We start from the raw sequence: 24680 nt of genomic DNA, 5'->3' as shown, positions 1-24680 counted from the left end.
GACTGGCGTGCACAGAGCCTTGGAGGGGTGTCACCGGGTAATGGGTTGCACAGATCCTTGGAGGGGTTTCAACAGGTAACGGGGTGCACAGAGCTTTGGAGGGGTTTCACTGGGTAACTGGGGGTGCACGGAGCCTTGGAAGGGTTTCACCAGGTAACTGGGGGTGCACAGAGCCTTGCTGTAGTCTCCCACCCTGCAGGCACCAGGGTTTCAGGGTGCCCCAAGCAGAGAGCTGGGTTGCCCCATGGCATCACCCAGTCATGGGGAGCTGCCCCCCCGACTTGCACCCAGCAAAGCGGGCCGGGAGCAGGGCGATGTGGTTCCTCCTTCCCAAGGGATGTGTTTGGAGGAGCTGCACTTTGGCTTTAGGGCAGAAAAAGGAGCTGGATGATTTCTGTGCCCCCCGTTTGGTGCATCACAAACCCGCACCCTGCGGGACCCAGCTGTCAGCTCCGCGGGGCCGGCAGGCTGATGGTGCCAAGGTGGGACCCCTCTCCCTGCCCACTCGGGGCTCAGCCAGCCTGCGTGGGGCCATCTCGGCGCTGGTTCCAGACATTAAATCTCTTCCCTCTTACGTAAAGCTGGAGCCAACATTCAGCTGAAATCCATTGAGGCTTTTAGCTGTTGGCTCAGCGCCTGAAACACGTAGCTGTATTCCTCCCCACCTTCCTTTTTTTGAGGAAATCTGGGATCAGTATCTTTTTGGGAAAGCCCGGACAGGTCAGCCCAGCCCTGCGTTACATCTGCGCTGCCCGGTTACCTCCAGCAGCCTGGCTCTGTATGGGCAGAGCGGTCCCGGCGGCTGCGGTCGTGGCTCTGGACCTGCGTACGTGCGTGCATCCCTCTGATTTCTCAGCAAAATTTCCACAGGAGACTCGCAGGCAGGTCCAAGCCTGGTTTTTGCACATCTGCCCGGGGTTTATCTGCGTGCGCAGTGGCAGAAAGGGAGCCCGCAGTCGCCGCGGGTCGGATCCGAGCCCGCGGAGGAGAGTATTTTGTGAATATCGTGAATGCAGCGTTGGTTGAAGCGCTGTACGGCGGAGAAATGCGGTCCCACGTGGGGAGGGAGGTGGTGGCCGGGCTCGCAGCTGGGAGCTCAGGTGAGGCTCTGAAATAACGCGGCCCCTCTGCTCCTTTCAGCTTGTCCCACTTGAAGACATGGCTCTGATCCGCTGAAGGGGCCCGGCAGCGGTGCTTCAAGCGCCGGCAGAGCAGTGACTGCCCGAGGTGGAAACCGTTCACCCTAGCTGGCGAGGAAGAGTCTCGTCGGCGGATCTCCTGGTACTCTGACCTCTCTGAAACCACACTGACAATTGCATTCCAAAAAATCTGATTTTTCGTGGCCGCTGTCCAGATGCAGTGGTAAATTCATCTTGTTTTCAGGTCAACCTAGTGCTATAAACTTGGGGAGAAATAAACAGGGAAGATATTTATTTTTGTTTATTTTTTTTAGATTTCTGTACTAGCTTGTTTGCAATATGATACAAACATGTACTGTTTGCTTCCTACGAACCTGCCCTCATTAAAATGAGAATCGATCAAAGGAAACTTTGGCTTCATTATGCTGTTGTGGGGGTTTGGGGTTGGTTTTTTTTTATTGTAAAAGCAAAACCTGGTACGGCTCCGCACGGGGCAGGTACTTCAGCGGTCGGGTCACTCCCAGATTTTTCTGACGTGATTTAACTCCCTGACACAATTTCTTCTGCAGCTTTACAGTAAATCTCTTTCACTGCCCATCGGGGAGTTACTGCCAGGCTAAGAGTCAATTAAGATGACAAAGTTAGAAATCTTTCCTGGACTGGGCTGCACCAAAGCTCTGCGAGTCCTCGCTGCTCTAGTTGTTTATTTGCCTGCTTAAAGCTTAATTTTATATGTTTCCGCTGATGAAAATAAATGTTATTCCCCATTAAAACAGGGAGAAGCCTCAGGGCCGGGCGGGAGCGCACGGTGAAGGCGTGCTGGAGCGGGCGGGATCTGGGCTCTAGAGAAACTGAGGGTTTTGGGGGCTGAGTCCGGCTCCTGTGAATCGCTGAGCTCTCGCCTGCCAGCGCTGGCAGCTTTTGCAGGAAATCTGGCAAAAAGAGACGTTTCCACCCCTCGTATGAACCGCCTGCTCCTGCCAAGCCCCTGTGGCCAGCCGTGGAGCGGCGACAGCAGGGTTTGTGCAGCCTTTGGTTCGGATCTGAAAGGAAAAACCCCTCGTGGTGCTTGTCGGGGGAGCCGGGTGCACGCCAAGAGCCCTGCCTGCCGCGCTGCCCCTTGCTCTCGCGGGGGCTGCCGTCACCCCTCGCCGGGTCTCGGGGAGGATTTCAGGTGCCGTAACACATGAAGGATCGTTCTCGCCCAGTTGATTCCCAACCGGTTTCTCCGCCGTGTTCCCTCTCCCTTCCTCCCCATGATTTTCCAATTTCTGCTCTTCATTAGCGCAGCGCGGCGGCTTGGATGGGCCAAATGAGACATGATTGCCAGTAACCCATTAGGCAGCTGCACTTGAAAAGGGCCGTACCTGTCAGGGTGCCAATCAGGCTGTGGAGCGGCCGCCGAGGCAGATTGCCGTTCTTGATGGAGGTAAGTGATAAAAAGAGGTAGAAAATGTACAGGTCAGCTTTGCACAGGAGGATGCATAGAGAGGGGGATGAAGGGCGGTATGATGAGAGGCACGACTCGAGTGTTCGTGCCAATTACTGGGGCAAAACCAGCGCGGCGCTCAGTTAACCACGAGCCCTTCGCTTCTCACCTTGTAAAATAATTTTTCCTTTTGCTGTTGAGGAGAACAAGCTGGTTCCCTGTGGGGGCTGGGAAATAATTTCCTCGGTGCTCCTAGCTCTCTGGAGAGGTCCAGGCCTTCCCTGGGGGTCAACAAGCCCAATAAAATGGAAGAAAGCTTAAGAAAGCGTTTAATTATCCCTCCCGCCTCAGGGCAGGACTGAGCCATTCCTGAAGGACCTTAATCTAATCCCTTCTAAAAGGCTGGTCCTGGGGGAGACACCACGCTCCCCTCGGTCTGCTTCCCATCCCCTTCGCTCCAGGGCTCTGCGTGCCCGGACCGTGGGCACCCTGTCACTTGGACCACAGGGACCCCCTGACCTGGCCCCTGTGGATGCCCCGAGATGAAATGCAGCCCCAGGGCTTCCTGGGGAGGGTGCTGGGTCCCTGCCCGCCATGGCCGGGAGCAAAGCGGGGGGATGAAAGCTTTCGGGGGGATCACGGACAGCAGCTGCAGCTGCAGCAGCACTGCCCTCTGACCCCCGTGGAGGGCGATTCCCGGCACTGCTCTGGGAGATGTGGGGGGCTGAGAAACCCCCAGGTGACAGTGGGACACGTCACCCCTTCCCTCCCACCATGTCCCGCCAGGTTGCTGAAGCTGTGGGGTGATGGGCAGGGTGCAGGGTGCAGGGGGTGCGGTGGCACCCGGGTGGCTTTGCCATGCCGTCTTGTGGCCACGCTGATGCCAGGGGCTGGGGAGGGCCGGGGAGCTGCAAGAGGGTTGGGGATGAGCCCTGTGCCCTTGCAGAGTGGGGAGCTGCCCCTGGCCAAGACCACGGGCCTGGGAGGGGATGGGAGCTCTGGGCTAAAGCCTGTCCTGCTGCTCTGGATTAGGGCAGCCCAGGGATGAGGCTGCTCCTGGGCTCTGCATCCCCATGCACCACATGTGGGCTTTGCACCTGGGTCCTGCCCCTGGTCCAGGTCCATCCCTGAGGTGTCGCCTGGGAGCTCTGCAGATCCAGCACCGCCGGCCGGAGCCGGGACCGGCCGGGACCAGCTGACGCAGGGAGGCTTTCCCGGATGGGGTGCGCCGTCACCCAGCCTGCCGTGCCAGCGGATGCATTTTGTTCTAGTCCAAGAGGCGGGTGAATCCCAGGGGCTGTGGCGGGCAGGAAGACGTCCCACCCCAACCCGGCCCGAACCTGGGGCGGCTCCCTTTCCTTCCCGGCTCCCCGGCCTCTCCCAGAGGAACAGCAGCATCCACTGAGGCAGCCGGGCACGCTGGGGCTGGGGACTTTGGGGAGGGCAGCGTCTGGGACAGGAACCGGAGCCCTGGGGAAGCCAGCGTGAGCTCACACCAGGGCTGGCCCATGCACACACACAATGGCTGCAGGGCCGCTGTGTGCACCAGGAGGAAGAAAACTCCCCAAGGAATTTCCTCCATCGTCGGCTCTGCCCAGAAGCTGTTCCTCACCCCGTCGGGATACAGGCGGCTGGGGCTGAGCCAGGCCAGGTCTGAGCCCCTCTCTGGTGGGTGGCCCCTGTTGGGTGCGATGACAGCTGGGGATGGAAAGCCCTTGGGCAGAGCTGGGTACCCTGGATGATCCCTGCGATGGCCCCACATGCGCCTGCAGGGAGCCCCGGGCTGCAGGACGCAGCACTGAGCCGGGGTCTGCCAGGGGTCTCATTCCATCCTGTCAGGCTGTCCACACCTTCACACTGACATCGCCCAGGGGCACTGACGGAGGCTGGAGATAAGGGGCAGAACAGGAGATAATGGTATCTCTGTGCCTGCTGCGTTGCCTATTTCCGAGATGTCCAGAGCACTGATAAGGTGACAGTGGCTTGGAGACACAGGCAGAGATCTCCCCAGCCGAGCTGCAGCAACCTGGTGTTATTCCTGGGGAACCCAGGGCTATTCCTGGGGAAACACTGGGTCAGGACCCTCCCGTGGGCCCCACACTCCCACCCAGCCGTGTCCCCCCAGGCATCCTGAGGGCCGTGTCCGCCCCGCACGGAGGCTGCCCTGGAGGAGCCTCCCTGGTGTTGACTGTACACAGGGCTGTATTTGGGGAGCGCCCGCGCTGCTTCGCCGGGGCAGCTCACCTTCCATGGCCACGTGCCCCCGGGAGCGGAGGGGACCCGTGCCAGCGCTGCCCTGCCCGCACTGCCCAGCTCTGCCTGCTCCCCAGGCATCCCGCCGGACCCCGTGCCCCTCTCCTGGGGACACGCACGCACGCTGCTCCCGGCACAGGAGTGGCTGGTGGGGCAGCAAAGATAAAGTGTTGTCTTGGGGTCCCATCCAGCCCCCCTTCGCCCACTCCTGGGTGATGAGATGCTGGGCTATGGGTGCCTTCCCAGGCCTGAGCATTTCCCCTGTCTTATTTTCTGGTGGATAATCCTTCTGCGTGCTGGAGAGAGCAAAACCCAGGCGCAGCCCCATCGAGCAGCAGAATGAAGCCATCCTCCCCCAGCCCGGCCATGCGGCTGCTGCGAGAGAAGCAGCCCCTTAATCAAACTGTGCTCCCCGAACCCTGTAAAGAGCTGCAAACACCTCACAGGCCAGCGAAGGCCCCTGGGGGTGTCGTAGCCCTTCTGCTCATGCCAAGATGTTGCAGGAACGGTCCCAGCCCTCGCAGGGTCCCCTGGGTGCTGGGGTAGCATCCAGGGCTGGACAGGCCAGCTGAAGAGCTGACGCCTCCAAAACCCTTAGCCTGGACCATGACTTCTACAGCATGGCAGGATTAAACCCAGGCACGGCCGTGCTGAAACACCAGCACAGACCGGCTGCGCTCCCAGCACCCTGGGCCGCTGCGGCTCGGCTGGCGGAGGGGATGCCCCAGCTGGGTGAAACCAGGAGCCCCTCCATTTCCATCCACCTCCAGCCCTGCAAGAGCCTCTCAAGGTGCTTCTGCTGCCCCCCGCTCAGGCCACCACCACCCCGGGGCTCGGGTCCAGCTCCCACATCTCATGGCGTGGGGCCTCCACTCTGCTTCTCCTGGCAGGAGAGGCGGCGGCTGCAGTGGAGCGCGGTGTGAATGGATGCCAACGCTCTCCTTGGGTGGCGGCGCTGGCAGGGACCTGGCGGGCGCGTTCCTGCCCAGGGAGGTCCCCTCCGCCGCACTGGCGTTTCCGCAGGCGTGCTCACCCGTGCTGCGCCGCCGCCACCCTCGCCCAGGATGGGTGCTCCTGGGGATGGGTGCTGCCGGAGATGGGTGCTGCCGGGGATGGATGGTCCTGGGGATGGGTGCTCCTGGAGATGGGTGCTCCTGGAGATGGGTGCTGCCAGGGATGGGTGCTCCTGGAGATGCTGGGATGGATGGTCCTGGGGACCGGTGCTCCTGGGGACGGGTGCTCCTGGGGATGGGTGCAGTGACACACCGGCGTGGCACTGGCACTGGCACCGGCTGGCATCCAGCTCAGGAAACGAGCTGTGCCCACACCAGCCTCTCCAGGAGCAAGTCCCTTTGCAGTTGTATTATCTGTGTGGTTTTCCTGTAGCTGCCAGAGACATTTCAGCTCTTCTAGGGGAAAATGGTGGTCAGTGGCAGGGCTGTCACCCCGCAAGGGGCAGGCAGCAGGGTGCCCGTGCCGCGGCGGCACGGCGGGTGCGGAGCAGGGCAGCTTGCACCCTGCCGGGGCATGGGAGCAGCATCATTGCTTGCACACATGTCCGTGGGTGTGCTGGCACGTGGGAGGCCTTGGGTGTGCTCAGCCTGGCTGGGGACCGTCACCAGCACCAAGTGCCACCAGGCCTCTTCTGCCGTGGTACCTATTATAGCGCTGCTATCCGCTTCCAAATAATAAAGGACCTGGGCAGATTCCTATCTGCCAGCTTGTGCAAGAGGGATCTCCCAGCTCTCAGCAGCGTAAATGAACTTTCTGGACTTTCACAACCCACAAAGGATATAATTAATCCTCCTAATGATCGGTTCTCCTTCTATCTCTATAAATCTAACCTGGAAAACGTTTACAGCTCACTAGTGCCACACACAGAGGCCTAAAGAAAATGAGATGGTGCTTTTTATGAGCTCTCCTCTTGTTCCTCCGGCAGCACAAATAAATCATCGGCCTTTCCCTGCTCCTCGAGAGCCGCTGCTCCCTGAGAGGGGCCGGGACACCACAGCCCCACGCTGAGCAATGGCGAAACAAGGGAGGAATGAGCACGGCCGCGTCCATGCCAGGCAGAAAGCCCAAGGCTTCATTTATTAACGGAGCTAGTTACTGCAGCAGCAAAGGCTCTCTGCAGCTCCCAGCGGGGACCGTCAGACGCCGTTGCCGACACGGGTACGTCCCGGAGCTTGGGCAGAGGGACAGGGGTCTTCCTCCACACCTGGGCAGAAGGTGCTGTGGGTGGCCAAGGTCTCCTGGGACGTGGAGCCCGGCTGCCACCAGCCCAGTGAGCTCTGGCTCCGTGGTGCAAAGCTGGGTGTGGAGCGGGAGGCGGATAAACACCGGCCAAAGTGCGCTGATGGGGAGGAGGAGGCTGAGTGGGAGGAAGAGCATCTCCCTGCCAGCTGCTCCCACGGCTGAGACAGAAACCGGCGTCTCACGAAAGCCGAAGGGAGGGGTGTCCGGCACGTTTCCCTCGCCCTCCCCCTGCCTTTGGCGAAGCTCCCATCCCCGAGCAGGACATGCACAGGGGAGCGACCCGCATCCCAGGAGAGGGCTGGGGAGAGGGGGGAAACAGAGAAGCCACAAGATCTGCCCGAGGCCACCCAGCAGGCGTGAGATGGAGCCACGAGCAAGACACTTTGCTCCTGGCGCCTTGAAAACATGTGCCCTCGTTGGCAGAAGGTGGCCCAAAGGCATGTGCAAAACCTCTCATTTCTTTGGAAGCGCCGGCACAGCCCAGCGACTCCGTCACGGGCCCCGGCAAACCATCCTCCCCCTCAGAAAGCCCCTCGCCCTGACCTTCCACCCGCCTTAGAAACGAGCCAGCCTGAGCAGGCTCGGCTTATCAGCTGAGGCTTTGCCAGTTTCAGAATGAAGACAGACTTTGTGGGCTCCAAAACTCCCTCCCTCTGACACCCCAGGGAGCCTGCTGGTCGAGCCTAATTTCTGCAATTGTGAAACTTCACAGCATCTGTGTTTTGCATAAGTGATGCAACAGGATCAGGCCTAAAGCAAACAGGATTCAGGACACAGGTGTAATTCTCTGTCGTTGCTCAACCAAGTGCAGTAAAGGAATTATAAGCAGACGTCAAACAAAAAGAGCTTCAAACCCTTCCAAGCCAGTAAGCACCCAGATCCCGTGAACTTCCTCAGCCTCCAGGCTGGCCCAGTTCGGACTTAAATATCTGCCCAAATGAAAACACATAGAAATTTCAATGGAGAAGCCTCACCTGTGCAGTATCTGCTGGATTTAATCACGGCTCTGGTACAGCAGGAAGCGCAGGAGCCCTCCTGTGCTCTCTCCCTTATTTCTACAACAGGCAGGACAGCGTTGGGAGCTGAAGGGGTTTTGTACCGTGCGAGGATGCACCTTTGCACAATGCGTTTGCAAGTTCTTTCCAGCATCTTTACACGAAGGAGCCTTCCTCAGCAGTGTTTCTCTTTAAACCACGTCCGTGCCAAAGCAGGCGCTGAGCTGCGCATCCCAGGGCAGCTCCCAGCGGAGACGGGCAGGGATGCTCGGGCTGCAAGGCTCGCTACAGCCTTCCCGGGAGCAGTTTGCAGATCCCAGCATCTCTGCTGGGTTACGTCCTCTTGCCTGACAGCTGACACTCGGTACCTGACCCTCCTTAATTTCTCTACAATGAATAGATGCTTTTTGTGGAAAAAAGATGCCTTTTGGGGACACTGAGGTTGAAAAAAAATCAACAAATTCAGGTCACTCTTGAGGAAACGCTTGCGCTCCAAAAATGAAAAGCATTTCTGGAAAATTCAAACATCCAACTTTCACCTTTTTGAAATGGGGTTTTCTCCCTTTTTTTTTATTGCGCAAGCTACCAACACATTTTAAAAAGACATTCAAAAGGGTTAAAATATTCTGTCTGACCACCCAAAAGATTTTCTCCCTCATGTTTTTATTGCACTGAATAAAAAGAAAAACTTTTTTGTTCAAATAAACTTGAAACAATTCCTTCTCCTCCCCCCCTCCCTCCAGTTTTTTGGTTTCGCCAGTGAGTGGAAAAATCAATTATTCGCACTCCTCTAGCCTGATAAAAAGCTTCAGGACTCCACAAAGAGGCTCAAGGGAGTAGTTGCCTTGTACAGCAAATAAAACAGTCTGAATTTCCCAGCTCTCTGGCCTCCTCTCGTGTCACCCAAGATTTGTGCCGAGCTCAGCGCTTCTGCGGCGCCGCAGAGAGCAAAGGAGCAAAGGCAGCCAACATTGTCCCTGGCGGGACCTCGCCGGCTGCGAAGCGCAGCCGGGGCTGGGGCTGAGCCCGCTCCTGGCTCAGGGTGACGGGCACCTCGAGGGACAACACCGCTGGGTGCCCACCACACAGCCACACTGAGCTCCCTCCTCGTACGCAGCGTCCAAATAGCCACGTTGTCTATAGGAAATGGAGGTGGGAAGAATTGTCGGGGATAAAAATGTCATTTTTTTTCCAAGATAGCGACACTCCTCTAAGACACATCGCCAAGCATCAGTAAGATGCTAAGACACATCACCAAACTCAGTAAGTTTGCAGATGACACCAAGTTGGGCGGGAGTGTTGATCTGGTCGAGGGCAGGAAGGCTCTGCAGAGGGACCTGCACAGGCTGGATCCATGGGCCAAGGCCAGTTGTGTGAGTTTTAACAAGGCCAAGGGCTGGGTCCTGCCCTTGGGTCACACCAACCCCAGGCAACGCTGCAGGCCTGGGGCAGAGGGGCTGGGAAGTGCCCAGGGGAGAAGGCCCTGGGGGTGCTGGCTGACAGCCGGCTGAGCATGAGCCAGCAGTGCCCAGGTGGCCAAGGAGGCCACCAGCCCCCGGGCTTGTGTCAGCACTGGTGTGGCCAGCAGGAGCCGGGCAGGGATGGGGCCCCTGTGCTCGGCCCTGGGGAGGCCCCACCTCGAATGCTGGGCTCAGGTTTGGGCCCCTCGGGACAAGAAGGGCCTGGAGGGGCTGGAGCGTGTCCAGAGAAGGGCAGCGGGGCTGGGGCAGGGTCTGGAGCACAAGTGTGCTGGGGGGCGGCTGGGGGAGCTGGGGGGGTTTAGCCTGGAGAAGAGGGGGCTGAGGGGAGCCCTTCTCGCTCTCTGCAGCTGCCTGAGAGGGGCTGGAGTGAGGGGGGGGGTCGGTCTCTGCTCCCAAGTCACCAGTGACAGGGCGAGAGGGAACGGCCTCAGGCTGCGTCAGGGGAGGTTTAGGTTGGGTGTGAGGGAAAATGTCGTTAGTGCAAGAGCGGTCAGGCCTTGGCACAGGCTGCCCAGAGAGGTGGGGGAGTCACCGTCCCTGGGGGGGCTGGTCAAAAAACCTGCAGACATGAGACTTCAGGGCATGGTTTAGGAGGCCTGGGGGTGTTGGGTTGGTGGTTGGACTTGATGATCCTCGAGGTCTTTTCCAACCTTAATGATTCTATGATCCTAAGCATCTTTTTGGTTCAAGCATCTTTCCTTTAAGAGTGACTTTATGTATAATTGCAGTGGAAGTCTTTTTTTAAAGCAGACTACAAATTACAAGCAAATCAATATTAGTTTCTGGATCTTATTTACCCCCTCAAGCTGGCCGCTGCATTTGCTTCAGCAAGGTCTGGTAGGAAAGCTGTTGGGGAAGAAGTGCCACAGAAGACAGGTAGAAAACCCATGACACAGGACTGCGACACGCAGCCCCAGCGCATGCTGCGACAACTAACCTGGGTCATTTCCTCCTTGTAAGAGATTTCAAGGAAATGAAGACGAGGAATGCAAAAGGGTGAAGACGGGGATCTCTGTGTTCCATCAAAACAAGCTTGTTCCTGGTGAAACCTGGACGGCCTCTCCGCCGGGGCACCCGGGGTGGAGCAGGAGTCTTTTCCCACTGGGAATGGCTGGGACTGGAATGCCAGAGCTGCCCGCTGCCGAACCCCGTCCCCTGCCCGGTGTTCAGGGGGACACAAACCACTTCTGAGCAATTTTGCATGTATGTACAAAGTGCATTAGCCTGCAAGCTCCGCGTGCCTGGCTCGGCCCAGACATCCCACGAAGACCTCTGCGGCTCTCCACGGTCACGGGCTGGGTGGGCAGAGATGCTGTTGGGCTGCATCCCCCCCTCTCCGGAGCGGGGGCCACCAGCACACCCCATCAGTGCAGGATGACCTCCCTCTGGATGAGCGGCCTCTGCTCCGTGCCCTGCTCCCCATCGCCTCCCCTTCACCGGGTGGCCCTTGCCCGTGTCCCGGGGAGCTGCGCTGCCCCACGGGCGAGCCTCGGCCCGGGCACCCTTTCCCGGAGGGGAGCGGGGATAGGGGGCCGGGCCCGCGGGTGCAGGGGGGGACCCAGCTCGGCGGCTTTGTGTCGGCAGCGATCCCCAGGCTGGCCGGGAGGGCGGGGGGCTCCGGGGCTGCACCGGGGGTGGGGGCACCGCGGCAACCGGAGCCCGCAGAGCCCCGGGTGGCTCCGATCCGCTCCATCGGTCCCGGGGCTCCCCCGGCTCCGCCCGCCCGGTGCCGGTCCCGCCGCCCCGCCCGGGGTTACGGCTCCGCCTTGGCTCCTCCCGGCCCGTCCCATCGCCGTCCCCGTCCCCGCCCGCCGCGCTCCCGCCGCCGCCGCGGGGCAGCGCGCAGCATGGCCGCGCCGCGCAGGGCCAGGGCCCCGGCCCCGGCCCGCCCCGCCGCGCCCCGCCGCTCCGCGCCCGCCCCGGGCCGCCCATAAAAGGGGCCCCCCGCGGCCGCCCGCCCCCGCCCGCCCTCCCGCCGCTGCCCGCCGGGCGCCCCGGCCATGGCCAAGGACCAGCTGAAGCCGCGGTTGTGCCGCATGTTGAAGGGGGAGAGCGGTTACGGCTTCCACCTGCACGGCGAGAAGGGCAAGAGCGGGCAGTTCATCCGCAAAGTGGAGCCCGGCTCGCCGGCCGAGGCGGCGGGGCTGCGCGCCGGGGACCGCGTCGTCGAGGTGAACGGGCTCAACGTGGAGCAGGAGACGCACCACCAGGTGCGGGCAGGGGGCGGGGTGGGGTGGGCCACCCCCGGGCTCCAGGGCACCCCTCCGCGCTCTGAGCACCCCGGCTCCAGGGCACCCCCCGGGCTCTGAGCACCCCAGCTCCAGGGCACCCTTCTGGCTCCAGAGCACGCCGTGGCTCTGGGCACCCCTCTGGCTCTGAGCACCCCAACTCTGGGCACACCCAGGCTCTAGGGTGCCCATCTGCCTCTGAGCACCCCAGCTCCAGGGCACCCCTCCGGGCTCTGAGCACCCCAGCTCCAGGGCACCCTTCTGGCTCCAGAGCACTCCGTGGCTCTGGGCACCCCCAGGCTCTAGGGCACCCCTCTGGCTCTGAGCACCCCAACTCTGGGCACACCCAGGCTCCAGGGCACCCCTCCGCCTCTGACCCCCCGGGCTCCAGGGCACCCCTCCGCCTCTGACCCCCCGGGCTCCAGGGCACCCCTCCGGGCTCTGAGCACCCCAGCTCCAGGGCACCACTCTGGGCTCTGAGCACCCCAGCTCCAGGGCACCCCTCTGGCTCTGAGCACCCCAGCTCCAGGGCACCCTTCTGGCTCCAGAGCACTCCGTGGCTCTGGGCACCCCCAGGCTCTAGGGCACCTCTCTGGCTCTGAGCACCCCACCTCTGGGCACCCCCAGGCTCTAGGGTGCTCATCTGCATCTGAGCACCCCACATCTGGGCACCCCTCCAGCTCTGACCCCCCAGGCTCCAGGCCACCCCCGAGGCACCCCAGCTCCAAGCACCCCTGGTCTTGGCTCTGCCCAGCTCCAGTCTCCCTAGGAGGGTGGTCTAGAGGAGTGGTTTTCTCCCAAAATATTGGTGCCGGAGCACCCTTGGCCTGGCTGGTGTTGGTGGTTGCTGGGGTGGGATGGGTGTCCCCCTGCCCCACCCCCCCCCCACCCCACCCCCCCAAATCTTAGGCCTGGGCTGCAAGGGGGTGGGTTTTGCGTGCGCGGGACGCTGAGCTCCCATGAGAGCGGTTGCGTGGTGTGGTCTGCCTCGCTGCTGGGGAAAGGATGTGGTAATCGTGTAAAGGTGGGAAAGCCGAAAGTGGCTCGGTGTGGGCAGGGCAGAGCCGCGTTATGCAATCTGTGGTGGAAAGGAATGGGGAGACCCAGGCTTTATTTCCAGCTCTGCTATGTGTTTTCTTGGCCACTTTGGGCGAGCTGCTCCTGCTTATGCAGCCCAGAGCGAATAAGGATACCTTAAAATCTACTGATAAAGCTCTGCAGATGTTGAGCAGTTTGGCTGGCTTAAGTGAGATAGGGCTTGTAGAGGAATAATGGCTGGTTTTAGACCATGGCTGTGACTGGGGGGGGGTTCAAGCGAGCTGTTTCTGAGCTCTGTTACAGAAGCTACGCACTTCAGGCTGTGTCATTTTCTGCTTACAAAACTGAAGCTCGTGTTTATTAAACAGTTTAGTCCAAAAAAAACAAGCCATGAGATTTGAGCTGCTCCTGTCCTGCCGGAGACACAGAGCCCAGCGGGGGCACAGCGCTGAATGTGCCCCTTTGCCTCATGGCTCGCGGGGCTCTGTGGGCTTTAGTGCTTCAGTAACTTAAAACATCTGGCCGGCCCCCGCTGCCAGCGCTTTATTGGGGCAGGGCAGGGATGTGCCTCGCGTAGCTGGTGGACCCAGCAGTGTTTTGGGGGGGGTGTGGGTTCCTGGGCTTCATGGGCAGGCGTGGATATTGCGGTGTTCAAGGTGAGGCAGAGCTTTCCAGGGCATCAGGGCAAGCCCAGGTGGCTCCAGTGAAGCCTTGTGGACCCCTTTCCATGGGCTCAGTGGGTTTTCATGGCTAACTGAGCCTGTTTTGATGATCTGAGCCAGCTGTGTAAAAGTTAATGTTTGTCTTGAATGGGATTTCAAAACCTTTGAAGGAGGATCCACATCTTTGATCTGGCTGGGCAGAAAGGAGGGCTGTGTTCCCCTAAGGAGCTGCGTCGTATTAGAAGCCATCAGAACACCCTGCTGAAGCTGGGTTGCTGGGGATGGGCGATAGCGGAGCTGAAACAGCCAGCTGTGTCTTTGAAATGTGCAGGGGTTTTCCGGTAGGTCAAGTGAAATGGGAGAAATTTTTCTGTCTTCCATTTTCTGCTGGCGGAGGCAGGATTCAACCCTGGCACTGGCTCCCGGCTGCAGAGCAGTGAACGGGACGGAGCAGCCCATCTGCGGTGTCGTGGAGCTCACAGCCGTGCCGCGTTCCCGCTCTGGTGGCATTAGCATGTGCGTGTGGTGCGAGCAGGAGCAGCCCTGCCCCAGGACACCCTCTGGGATCGCTCTTCCTTCTGCCTCAATATGACAAGAACCTCTTCCCACCCTGACCCAACAAAACACCGGCACTGACGGACTGTGGGAACGGCGATGCCGTGCCGGGTCAGACACTGGCTCCGGCCGATCCGTTAGAGCAGCCAGTTCACCGTGGCCTCTCCTCCTTGCACTGCTGGGGTCCCTGACCTTGAATAAGTAACGCTTCTCCCCATGCATCTGAAGCTGCGGTGGGACGGAGCCTGTGGCAAACAAGGCCTTGCTGTTTGGGTGTAACCGTGTTTCGAGCTGAAGCTGGTGTTGTTTGTGTCTTTGTTCTGTTTTTTCCTGGCCTTACTCAAGGAGCAAAGGCAGAACGTGTTCTCGGGGCGTTTTCATGTCTCGGATGCAAAATCGCATCCTGGTTCCTCGCCCAGGCGGGCAGCGTGTGCGTGGGGCAGAGCAGCGGGCTCCTGCCCTCCCGCTGTGCCCAAAGCGAGGAAAGCCTCCCAGGCCTTGCGGAGGCTGGCAGCCCCGTGCACGGGCATCTTTTTTGGAGCATGTGGGATGAACTGAGCTGTTCCCAGTGGCACCATGAGTCGTCTTCTTGGGCAGGTGGTGTTTGGCAAGGGTGGAAGGGCCTGGGCCGGCTCTGCCGGGCTGGTGCTGGTGTAGCTGGGGGTGAAATTCTGTTTGGGTGGGGCTGCGGAAATCATGCGGCTGGGACCGGTGCTGAGAAGGTCCCGAGGCGCCAGATGCGCAGGGGAGGCTGTGTCGTCTTCAGAAAAGCTGTGGACTCGAGGCTGCAACCATGGCTCGGAAACGGGTACGGTGCCCGCGTCGTGCAGGACCTTGCTGTGTGCTTGGCTGCTGCTTTGCCTTCGCCCTGCTGCTCTCTCCCCAAAGCGACTTGCTGCCTGGGGAGTTTGTCACGGAAAGCCCCTTCTGCTTGTCCCTGCCAACGGGGAGAGAATGAGGGGCTGCTCTGTGCCCATTCCCCATCCCTGCCTGGCTCAGTCCCTGGCACTCGCAGGACTGGGGGGATGCTTGCTCCATCGCTGCTCTTGCCGTGGCTGTGGGGGAGCTCGGCAGCGGGCCGAGCCCCAGCATCGCTCTCCACCGGCCGCTCCTGCGGTCCCTCTGTGTTTGGTGGTGGTCTGCAGGACCCTGCTCCCTGCCAGGGTTAACTGTGCTGCCCTAATGCCTGGAGCACCCGCACTGCGGGGTTTGGGGGATGTCGCTGTGCGGGACCCGGCATGTTTGTCCTGCACGCTCCCCACAGGCGTTGCCCATCTGCATCTCTTGCTACCGCACGTTGGCTGCCAGCTCCCAGGTCCCCTCCGGGAGAAGTGGCCTTGCACAGACACTGCCTCGCCGGTATCGCCAGCGCTGTCTGATGTCGCATGTAAATAGTTCGGAAAGGGAGCAGATGGATTTTCTGGGGCTTGATGGAATAGCACCCTTCAGGCTGGTTACGGATGGGAGCCCTGGGCACGCCGCCGCCCGACACGGCGTGTGGAGATGGAGGCTGCAGCCTGCAGCAGATTAGTTGGTTCAGGACAAGCAGCCTTGTCGCAGTCTATAAATTTATTGTTGGTTGGGTTTTTTTTTCATTAACAGATACCGACTCTGTTGACCTTGAATGGAGCTTGCAGGGGAGTAAATAAATGCTAACTAATTGCGCATTAGGCTCGTTTGTTTCTTATAACCTTGGCGGCTGCAGCGTGTCTGGCCGGCGTGACCTAGATCAGAGCAGGAGCCCGGTAAGAAAGCCCAGCACTGCTTCGGGGCTTTTCCAGCACGCCCCGGGGGCTCATGGGTCTGTGGTCTCCAGGGCCACCCCACGGCTGGGGATGGCCGCTGAGCAGCATTGCCAGCGATACCACCCCCTCCTCCTCCTCCTCAGGATGAAGGCCTGTGCAGGGAGGAGGTGGCCCAGCAGAGCCAGCCCTCTGCAGCTGCTGCCAGGGAGTCTGGAGGTGGTTTTCCTTTACCCTGCTCCTGTGCATGGCCTGGATTTGCCCTGTTTCCATCACAGCCCACCCCGGTTTGATTTACCCCCAGCCTGCCCCGCTGGGATCGGCTCGTCCTGGCTCTCCCCACCATGCTGACACCGCAAGCTCCTTTCGGAGTCTCTGCCAGTCACCGATCCTCATGAAGGCGCTGGGGAGCAGCAGGACAATACTGCCCATTCAGTGCTGCCTGGAGCTGGATCCCAGCAGGGACGGGCCCATCTCCTGCTCCCAGCATTGGGTTCCCTTATCTCTGCCAGCCCCTAGCACAGACCGGGGATGAATGCGCAGATTGGGCTGTTTCTTTCATAAATCCACCTGGGGCACAGGGCAGCTGGTACACCGGTGTGGTGGGGAGCACCCAGCAAAGGCAGCCCGGCCACCGAATGCACGTGTGGGTGCTCGGTGCCTCCCTGTGCACCCCATCTCTCCACCCTGCCCTAGTTATGGGGGGAGGAAGAAGCCCCAGATAAAGGCAATGAGGGTGTGCAGGACTGTTTGCTTGGTGGGACAGATTGTGTTGTCCCTCGTGGGGCAAAGCCAGGCAGCAGGGTTTCTGATGCTTGGCGGGCCATGCAGCAGCCTCTGTGACAGCTCCTGTCTGAGCAGAGCGGGTGATCCCGGGTGGTCTGTGCAGCCACCCTGGGCAGAGCTGTCATGTGGGTGCCGGGGCATGGAGTGGAAAGAGCCATTGCTGTCATCACCTGGGGCTGCAGGCAATGGGCACTCCATCCTGGGGGTCCCCTGAAGCCGTGCTTTGCCCTTCTCCCCCACCACCAATGGCTGGAAGTGACAGCAAACTTGCACCCTGCAGCAAGACCGAAGCTGCAGGAGAGCGTGGGGGAGTTGATAGTCCTCAGATCCAGCTCCTGCTGCAGCTGGGGGGTCCCTGGGTTTCTGCTCAGTGGTTGTTCTCCTTTCCAGGTTGTGCAGCGCATCAAAGCCGTGGAGACAGAGACGCGCTTGCTCGTGGTGGACAAGGAGACGGACGAGTACCTGTGCAGCCTGCGCCTGACGTGCACGGAGGAGATGGTGCACAGCGGGATCCTGCTGAACTCCAGCATCTCGCCCACCAAGTCAGTGGGCAGCGACAACGGGGAGGTCTGGAAGCCGCAGCTGGATCTGAGCGGGGGCAGCCTCCAGCGGCACTCACACAGCTTCTCCTCGCACGGCAGCAGGAAGGTGAGGGCAGAGCCAGGCGGCACACGGGGCTGCTGGGCGGAGAGCCGGGGAACGGGTACAACCACCCTGGGAGCACCTCCTTCTGCAAACACAGCTTGCTTCCCATCTGAGGAAAAAAACTCCCATGCGTGGCTGTTGGCTTTGGAGACCCCGCTGTGTCCCGAAGCAGTGGGCGAGCTGCCCCTTGGCCTCACTTGCTTGAAGCAGCATCGGCTGCTGGGGGCTTCGCTGCTCTCTCCCTTCCTCCACCCCTTGAGGGTCCTGTGAGACCCGGGGGCTGGGATAGAGGGGGCTGGGGAGGGTCATCAGCCCTGGGGAGGGGTGACTGAGCCTGGGTCTTGCTCCCCTGCAGGGTCAGGCTGCGCGGACCAGGGACGTGGTGAAGCTGGAGCTCATGAATGAGCTTCTCTCTCCTCCATTATTTGCAGGAGGGAGGGAACATCTGGGGCAAATGTGTTCTCGGCTTTTTGCTTAAATAGGAAGGAAATTAGCTCTTTTTCAAGTGGCCTGGGTCTGGACTGTGATTCTGCAGTAAGTGCCTTTTTATTGGTAAACTCCTTTCCAAAAAGGAAAGAATTTGGGGTGGAAAACGTCCAATTTCCATGGCTGCCTTGCTGCTGGGGCTGGGCTGGCGGAGACGGCGCAGCCTTGCTCTCGGCAGATAGCAGGGCTCGGTCCCGGCACTGCCCTTGCTCGGGGTGTGAATGCGGCAGGAGTGGTGCGGGTGTCGCGTGGCCGAGCCCGTGACTCTGTCACCCCTCTGCGGCCGTCTGTCCCCTTCCCTTCCATGTCCCCACCCTGCAGCCCCCCTGTGCTTACTGGTCTGTGCCACTGGGCAGGGAGTGCTGGTGGTCAACTGCCTCCTCCGTTGCAGAGCTGTTGTGGGCACACTCCTCCTCCTCCTCGTCCCCAGGGAGCTTGCAGGTGCTGCAGCGGCTGTTGGCCTCTGCCCCCTCCGAGGTGGGGTGGTGGCTGGAGACTGGCCCACAAGTGGCCGTGGGGCTGCTGGGAGGACATAGGTGGGAAAGTCAGGGAAACTCCGTGTCCTCAGGAGCCCCCATGGAGTAACAGCTGAAGAAATTCCCCCGCGCAGATAAGAGGCGATGCTGGTATGAGGCAGGAGGCACGTGCATCTCCAGCGATAAAGAGGGGGTCTTGCCTCTGGTCCTCCCCTCCAGAGCTGTTTGGCATCTTGCAGCAAAGGAACCCTCCTTCCCTGGTGCTGGCAGGAGCAGGGTTGGAGGCAATATATTTTTTTTTTAATACTTATTCCATGATTTGAAGCGGTTTGAAGGTCTGTGCGATGATAATGGGTGCATTTCCCCTGGGGGTTGGCGCAGTGGGGGGCTGGTCACCCCCAGGATGGCTGGTGGGAGAGGAGCTGTTCCCCGGTGGGGGCTGGCTGGTCATGGCTGGGGGCGGCTTTCCAAGCTGGGGATTTCCTATCCTGTCTCTGTTTCGTTTGCTGGTTGAAATCCAACAGCGTGTGCTGACGGGAAGTCAGGCGAGGGGAACGGGATGGTCCTTTCCGGCCTTTGGGTTTTGGCTCCTCCAAGGAGAGGGTGGGACAGGGAGAGCCAAGAAGGGCTGGGGTGCAAGGGGAGGAGAAGCACCCACGTTTCCCCTCGGAGGGGCTGGGGGTCTTGGCTGGGGGCTTTGTCTGGGGCAGCATGGCTGGGACGTTTGGTGCTTGCTGAGCTGGAGCTGGGGCTGGTATTTGGCAAAGCCTGAGCTGGATGAAGGGGAATGACCCTGGGGGTGATGCCCACTGCGTGGGGCTGGGGACTGTGGCTGCTGAGCGGGCAGTGCTGAGCATGTCGGGTGCTTGCAGACCCTCAGCCCAGCGGCTGGTTTGCTCCTGCCTCTGCGGCTGGTAGCTCTTTGAAGAGCTGGGCGCTTCAGCCTTTCCTGGCCAAGGTCACTTCTCTGTTCTGGGGCTACGAGTGACTCTGGTATGAGGTCAGGGGTGGCCGGAGCAGCAGGACTTGCATCCTGCTCCTGTGCCTTGCAGTCCTGCTCGCTTCAATGTGGTAATATCTGCTCCAGGCTCGTGGTCTGGGTGATGTGGCTCTCCTCCTGGGTCCAAAACGGCTGGAGGCCAGGGGGGTGATGGTACACCCTGCTTCCTGCAGTGCTCGGCCGTCCAGCACTGTGTCTCTGCATGGGGAAGCTCTAGCCTGACCCTAATTCTGCAGATCGCTGGCACTGCGCCCATGTGGGTGCTGTTTAGGAGATGTTCTGGTCCCTGCAGTGGGGCTGTGGCAGCTGGAGTCCAGTTAGAGGCTTGCCCTCAACTAGGTTTGGAAGTGACGGGGTTCTGAGCTGGGTGGCACCGGGAGAAGCTGGGCTTGGGCTGGCAGCACTTGGGTCTTTAGTGCAGTTTCCCTGGAGGTGTTTAGTGAAGGAGGAGAAAAGGCAGCTCCCTTCCCCCTGCAGACCCCTGGCCCCAACCTGCCCCTGTGGGAACTGGTGCCCTGATGCTCTGGGCTGCTCCCAGGGTGCAGCATTTTTTTAAGCAGCATTTGTTTATGTAAATGCTGCATTTTTCCTTGATTTGAGGCTGGGTTGTTCAGTGCAGCCTGAAGCAATGAGCAACTGAAACAAAGAGGAGGGAAATCTGGCACCCGGGGCAGCTGTAAAGGTGGGCAGCGGGGAGGCGATGCAGCAGGCTGGGTGGGCACAGCCCTGCCAGCCCCCCCCATGCTGCCCTAGTCTTATTTTCCAAGAGGAGTGAGCCCCCTGGAGAGCTCCTGTGGGTGAGGAGGCCAATGCACACCCCTGGCAGAGACCTGGTGTCCAGGACCTTGTGCTCCAGGAGCCACGGTAATGCCATGAATTTTTCAGCATGTATTTAAAAATCAGGCTGGCTGCCCCAAGAGCAGGTCGGCAGGGCTGGCTGCCAGTAGCGGCACCCTGGGGACTCGTGCCCAGCGTGGCTGTGGTGGCACGGGGAGCAGGGTCTGCCTTGCCCCGTCCCCTGGCGCTGCACCCAGCGCTGCCTGTGCTGGAGGGGTTTGCCTGCCCCTCGCTGTGCCCGCCGGGAGGGGAAGCGGCAGGGCCCGTGCCCCCATGCCGTCCACTCCCCTGTCCCAAGCATGTTCTTGTGGCCGCCGGGCTGTTTTCTGCTTTTCCCTGGAGCTCTGGCTCTGCCCTGCTGGGCACCCAGCATTGAGTCCCCAGGAGCTTGGGCGGCAGCAGGCAGGGCTGTGCTGGAGGGCAGCGGGGTCTCAGCGCGGCAGGGGCCGCTCTGGGTGCGTTGGGTGCTTGGTGGTGACTTGCCTCTATTGCAAAGGTGCCTTTGGGACAGCAGTGCGAGCTGGCGGTGCTGTTAATTAAATGCCTGGGCTAATGGCGTGTAAAAGGCAGGCGCTGAGCGGTGCTGCCGGGTGATGAGCGGTGCTGCCGGCCGTCCCGGAGGTGTTCGTGGTGCGCAGGCAGTGTGGCCCGGGGCTGGCACCAGTGGGAGGGATGTGCCGTTACTGGGATGCCGGTTACGGCCACACAAGCTTCATGGGCCACGTTAGCGACGTCCTTGGGACTTGCTGCCTCACTGCTTCCTCCAGGTGTGTTTGTAGGAGAAACAAGAACAACAGTAAAGTCACTGAGATGCGTTTGGGGTGATGCAACTCCCTTCCACCTCTGCTCCGGTCACACCAAAGCATGACTGTGGGAAGGGGTGGGTGTGCAGAGGGACCTTTACAACTGGTATTTATCTTTTGGAAAACAAACCCACGTCTTGTTTAGTAGCTGCTGGATTCAAGCAGCCTGTTGGGTACAGGAATTTTAATGTGGGGGAATTAGGGGCAGGTTGTTAATTAATCCCCTGCTCAGAGACGGCGTCGTCTTTAGCGTTGCTGCTGGCAAGGACTGCAGACAGGAGGAGAATGGGTGTCCCTCTGCTGACACGGGGGATTTTGGCTGGCTCTTTGCTGTGACAGCGAGCAGGCTTTTAGCATCCTGCGTGCTGCCTGCCCGTGCTCGAGAGGAGCTGGTGAGCCTGGAGACAGATGTGCTGTCCTCTGGAGGAGGATGGACAAGTGCCTGTCGGGACCTGCAGGTGTGGGGCCAGCGCTGACATCGAGGCAGTAAATATTTACACTTCTGTTTGGGTCAGGAATAAGAACTTTTTCTGTTGCAAATAAAACTGTGTTGCAACATCTTCAGCTGCCAGCTTTCTGCCGGAGCGCTGGAAGGGGAGTAACTCGGGACAGATGTTTTTGGAGAACTTTGCCAACTCAGTTGAGGCCCAAAATTTAGGGCTTGTAGAATAACCACAAAGATGTAATAAACCCGAACATGAGCAGAAATGTCTGCAGTAATTATGCGATTAAAAAAAATAACAAACCCAAGAAAATAAATGCATGCTTTAAATTAAAGCACTTCCCTGCAGCGTCCTGCGCTCCCCAGGTCCCGGTGGCAGGCTCAGACCTGCGGGGAGAGGGTGACTGGGGAGGACAGCAAAGCTCAGCTCTGGTACAACCTGGGCGAGGATCCTGCTGTGCAGACAGAGGCTTGGGGAAACCCTCCAGCACAGAGCCTGAGCAGCTGTGGCCGTATCCCTGCAGCGTTCCCGGCCCTTCCCACAGCAGCTATTTTTGTGGATGCTGCCAGCCTGGCAGCGCTCGCTGCGGGTCTGAAAGGGCGAAGCCGTGTGCGTGCCCTGTCGGAGCAGGGATGCATCACTGTGTGCGCTCTGCGTTAGCAAAAAAGAGGGAAAAAACCCTTTACAAGGCCATTTCGGCATCTGCAGCGTGGAGCTGCACCAGGGCTGCTGGGAGCTCGGGCTGCAGCTTTGCTGTGCCTGACGGAGGGCTTGGGTTGGCAGCGCGGCTTCCCGTGTCCCTGCTGGGGAAGGGAAGATGCCTGCGCGGAGCTGGGAGGCAGGACGGGGGGACTGGAGACCCCCTGCCTCCCTGCAAAGAGCAGCATTGCAGTGGGCGCTGGACTACACGGGTCTGGTTACCGCAGGAGCTCAGCTGAGGAGCGGCTGCAAAGCTGGGCTTGCTTTTGGGATTAGTGTTTCAGTGCTGTCCCGGGGCTGGTGTGCGGCAGAGCTGCGGGAAACCCGTGCTGGCATTGACCCTGCTGCATTATTGATAGCGCTGGGCTTGCCGGCATCGTGTGTCACAGGGCTGTGCCGGGGCCGCAGGTGGGCTCTGGAGCAGCTCCAGCTCGCAGCATCCCGGGGATGGAGTTTGGGATGTGCGGCAGCCAGAGGGGCCCTCTCTGGGGAGGGCAGCGGCGTGGCGGCCCCTCGCCCAGCGGCGTGGCGGCCCCTCGCCCAGCGGCGTGGCGGCCCCTGCTGATCTGGGCTGCGGGAGGCTACTACACCACGGGCTTGGCTCAGAGGAGCCTGGAGGGTTTTGCTTTGCTGGGAGCCTGCCCCTTTCCTGTGCGGGCAGCGGGAGAATAAATGCATAAAAATGACTGACTTTTCAGACCATCGGTCCCTCTGACAGCCCAGTGACTTGGCGCTTGGTTAGAAGGAGCAGGACGAGACCTGGTTTTGCAGAGCTGCCTTTGCGTGAGCGTTGGGGTGTTTCAGAAGCTGGTTGCACTTCTGCCCCCATGGTGGGTGTGCAGCCGAGAGCAGGATTTTTGGTATCGGTTTGGGGCTGGCATCGCAAGGCCGCTGTGTGCAGCGGGGTTTGCTGGAGCCTGGGCTTGGGTTGTGATGAGCCCACGGTGGAGCGGCGTGTGCTGGGTATTGCAGCAGCACTCGGAGGAGGTGCTGGCAGGGATCTGAGCCTCATCATGCTGGATGCAATCCAGATAGGAGATGGGACACTTACCAATGGTGTTGTGAGGTGAAGGAAACAGTGTGTTGCTTGCCGTGCTGGAGCTTGGCAGGGTCAGCCCTGGTTCCCAAAGGCCTGGGTCCCACACACTCGCATCTTCCTAGTGCTGTGGGAAGGGAATTTGGATGCAAAATGCTTCTTTTTATGTGGACTGTGGCTGTGTCCCATCATGCAAAACTCGAGGGAGCTGTGGGTGGGTTGCAGGGACAGAGGGAGGGGGCTGAGCGGGTGTCCCCTGGCTGCAGCTTGCCTGCCCGGCCTTGGTGCAGGCAGTGGGTCCTTGGAGGAGCTTGGCTGGGGGGTTATTTTTGCGCCAGGGCAGCGCAGGAAGCTCCTCCCGGGGAGGAGAGCATCCACCCCGCGGCAGAAACTTCCTCCGCTGTGATATTTTTAGTGAAACACAAAGCAAGTGGAAGGGAGCGGGAGGCAGGAGGCAGATTAGCATCGGGAGGAGCTGTGCCCTGCTAAGAGCCTTTGTTCCTGGGGCCATGTGCTCCCAAGGGACACCCAGTCCTGCGAGGGGACAGTGGGGTCACCGCTGGGACCGGCCACCTCCCTGGAGGGGTGTTTGCATCCCGGCTCATCGCCTGGCTGCAGAGCGGTGACACTGCTGACACCAAGAGGTGCTGTGTGTGGTCCAGCCGGTGATGTTCCCTTCTGCATCCTCGAGTAATCGAAAGCTTTCCCTCAACATGATTTGAAAACTGACATTAAATGGGAGCCGTTCAAAATGCAGCTCGCTCCGGCGCAGCTGGTCCTGGCCCCCCTCTGCTCGCAGGGATGCGCTCGAGCAGCTTGCTTTAATAACAGCCCCGCTTACGAGTGGGCTCCTTGCCAGCTGTTTAATGGTTCTGTTCAATAGTAAAAATATTAAATGGTTTCAAATAAATTAAAAATCTTCTGGCAGAATCAGGGCCTTCTGCATGTGTCCTGGCAGCTGCACAGAGCCTCTGCTGTGACTGCTCCATCCCTTGGAGCTTCTCTAGGATGGTTGGGCTTGTGGTCCTGTCATGGTCAAGGAAACCTTAAAACAGTATTGCTTTTGGGGTGGGTTGTTTTGGGGTTTTTTTCATTATCTGTTTATTCCCAAGACCCAAACTAGTTGTGGACAGGGGGCACGCTGCATGTTTCTATCTCTTTATCCGGGACTGTCCCTGGTGCCACTGTGCAGCGTGGCTGGATAAAACGCCTCCGGGTGTTTCACCCTGGACCTGGCGGTGCTGCAGGGGATGCTGCGGGTCTGGGTGAATCCCACCTCCTCCTGTCCAGCCCCCTGGGCACGGGGCTGCTCCCACCTGGGGGAGAAGGTGCCGGTGTTATGGCATTGCTCGTGGAGAATGGAAACACTTGGAGCAAAGATGCTGTGCAATGTTGATTTACAGTGTGCATTCCCAGGTTGGAGGGGGTCAGAGCTTCCAGCTGCTGGCCTGGCAAGCCTGACTTCCAAAGGAGGTTTTTTAAGAGCTCCTTTTAATCTGAAGGCAACATCCCTTTGCTGCTTGCAGCCGTAACAGCACATAGATGTGATGCGATGGCCGTGGCATTGCTGCTGTGCTTCGTTCCTGCCCTTCGGTCAGGGAGACTGAGGCTGCAAGGTTGAGTGATTTACCCAGCACTACAGCAGAACTCGACACATAAATTAAGGTCTGAACTGAGCCTGTTCTGGCTCC

The 24680-nt window shown here is 60.0% G+C and overlaps 1 protein-coding gene across 1 annotated transcript in view; it reads left to right on the top strand.

The window, feature by feature from the left end:
- The first annotated feature begins 11439 nt into the window (after window positions 1-11439).
- NHERF2 (NHERF family PDZ scaffold protein 2) overlaps window positions 11440-24680 on the top strand; it is a 40219-nt gene continuing 26978 nt past the window's right edge. The window contains exons 1-2 of the mRNA XM_075104642.1: window positions 11440-11763; window positions 16955-17212. Of these exons, the coding sequence (XP_074960743.1) occupies window positions 11554-11763; window positions 16955-17212 (468 nt within the window). The 5' untranslated portion in view covers window positions 11440-11553. The remainder of the gene's footprint in view (window positions 11764-16954; window positions 17213-24680) is intronic.

The sequence above is a fragment of the Phalacrocorax aristotelis genome, chromosome 10 (assembly GCF_949628215.1).
Source record: "Phalacrocorax aristotelis chromosome 10, bGulAri2.1, whole genome shotgun sequence".
Taxonomy (NCBI): Eukaryota; Metazoa; Chordata; class Aves; order Suliformes; family Phalacrocoracidae; genus Phalacrocorax; species Phalacrocorax aristotelis.
Note: the sequence above shows the minus strand (reverse complement) of the source record. Positions and strands in the feature narration are given on the sequence as shown.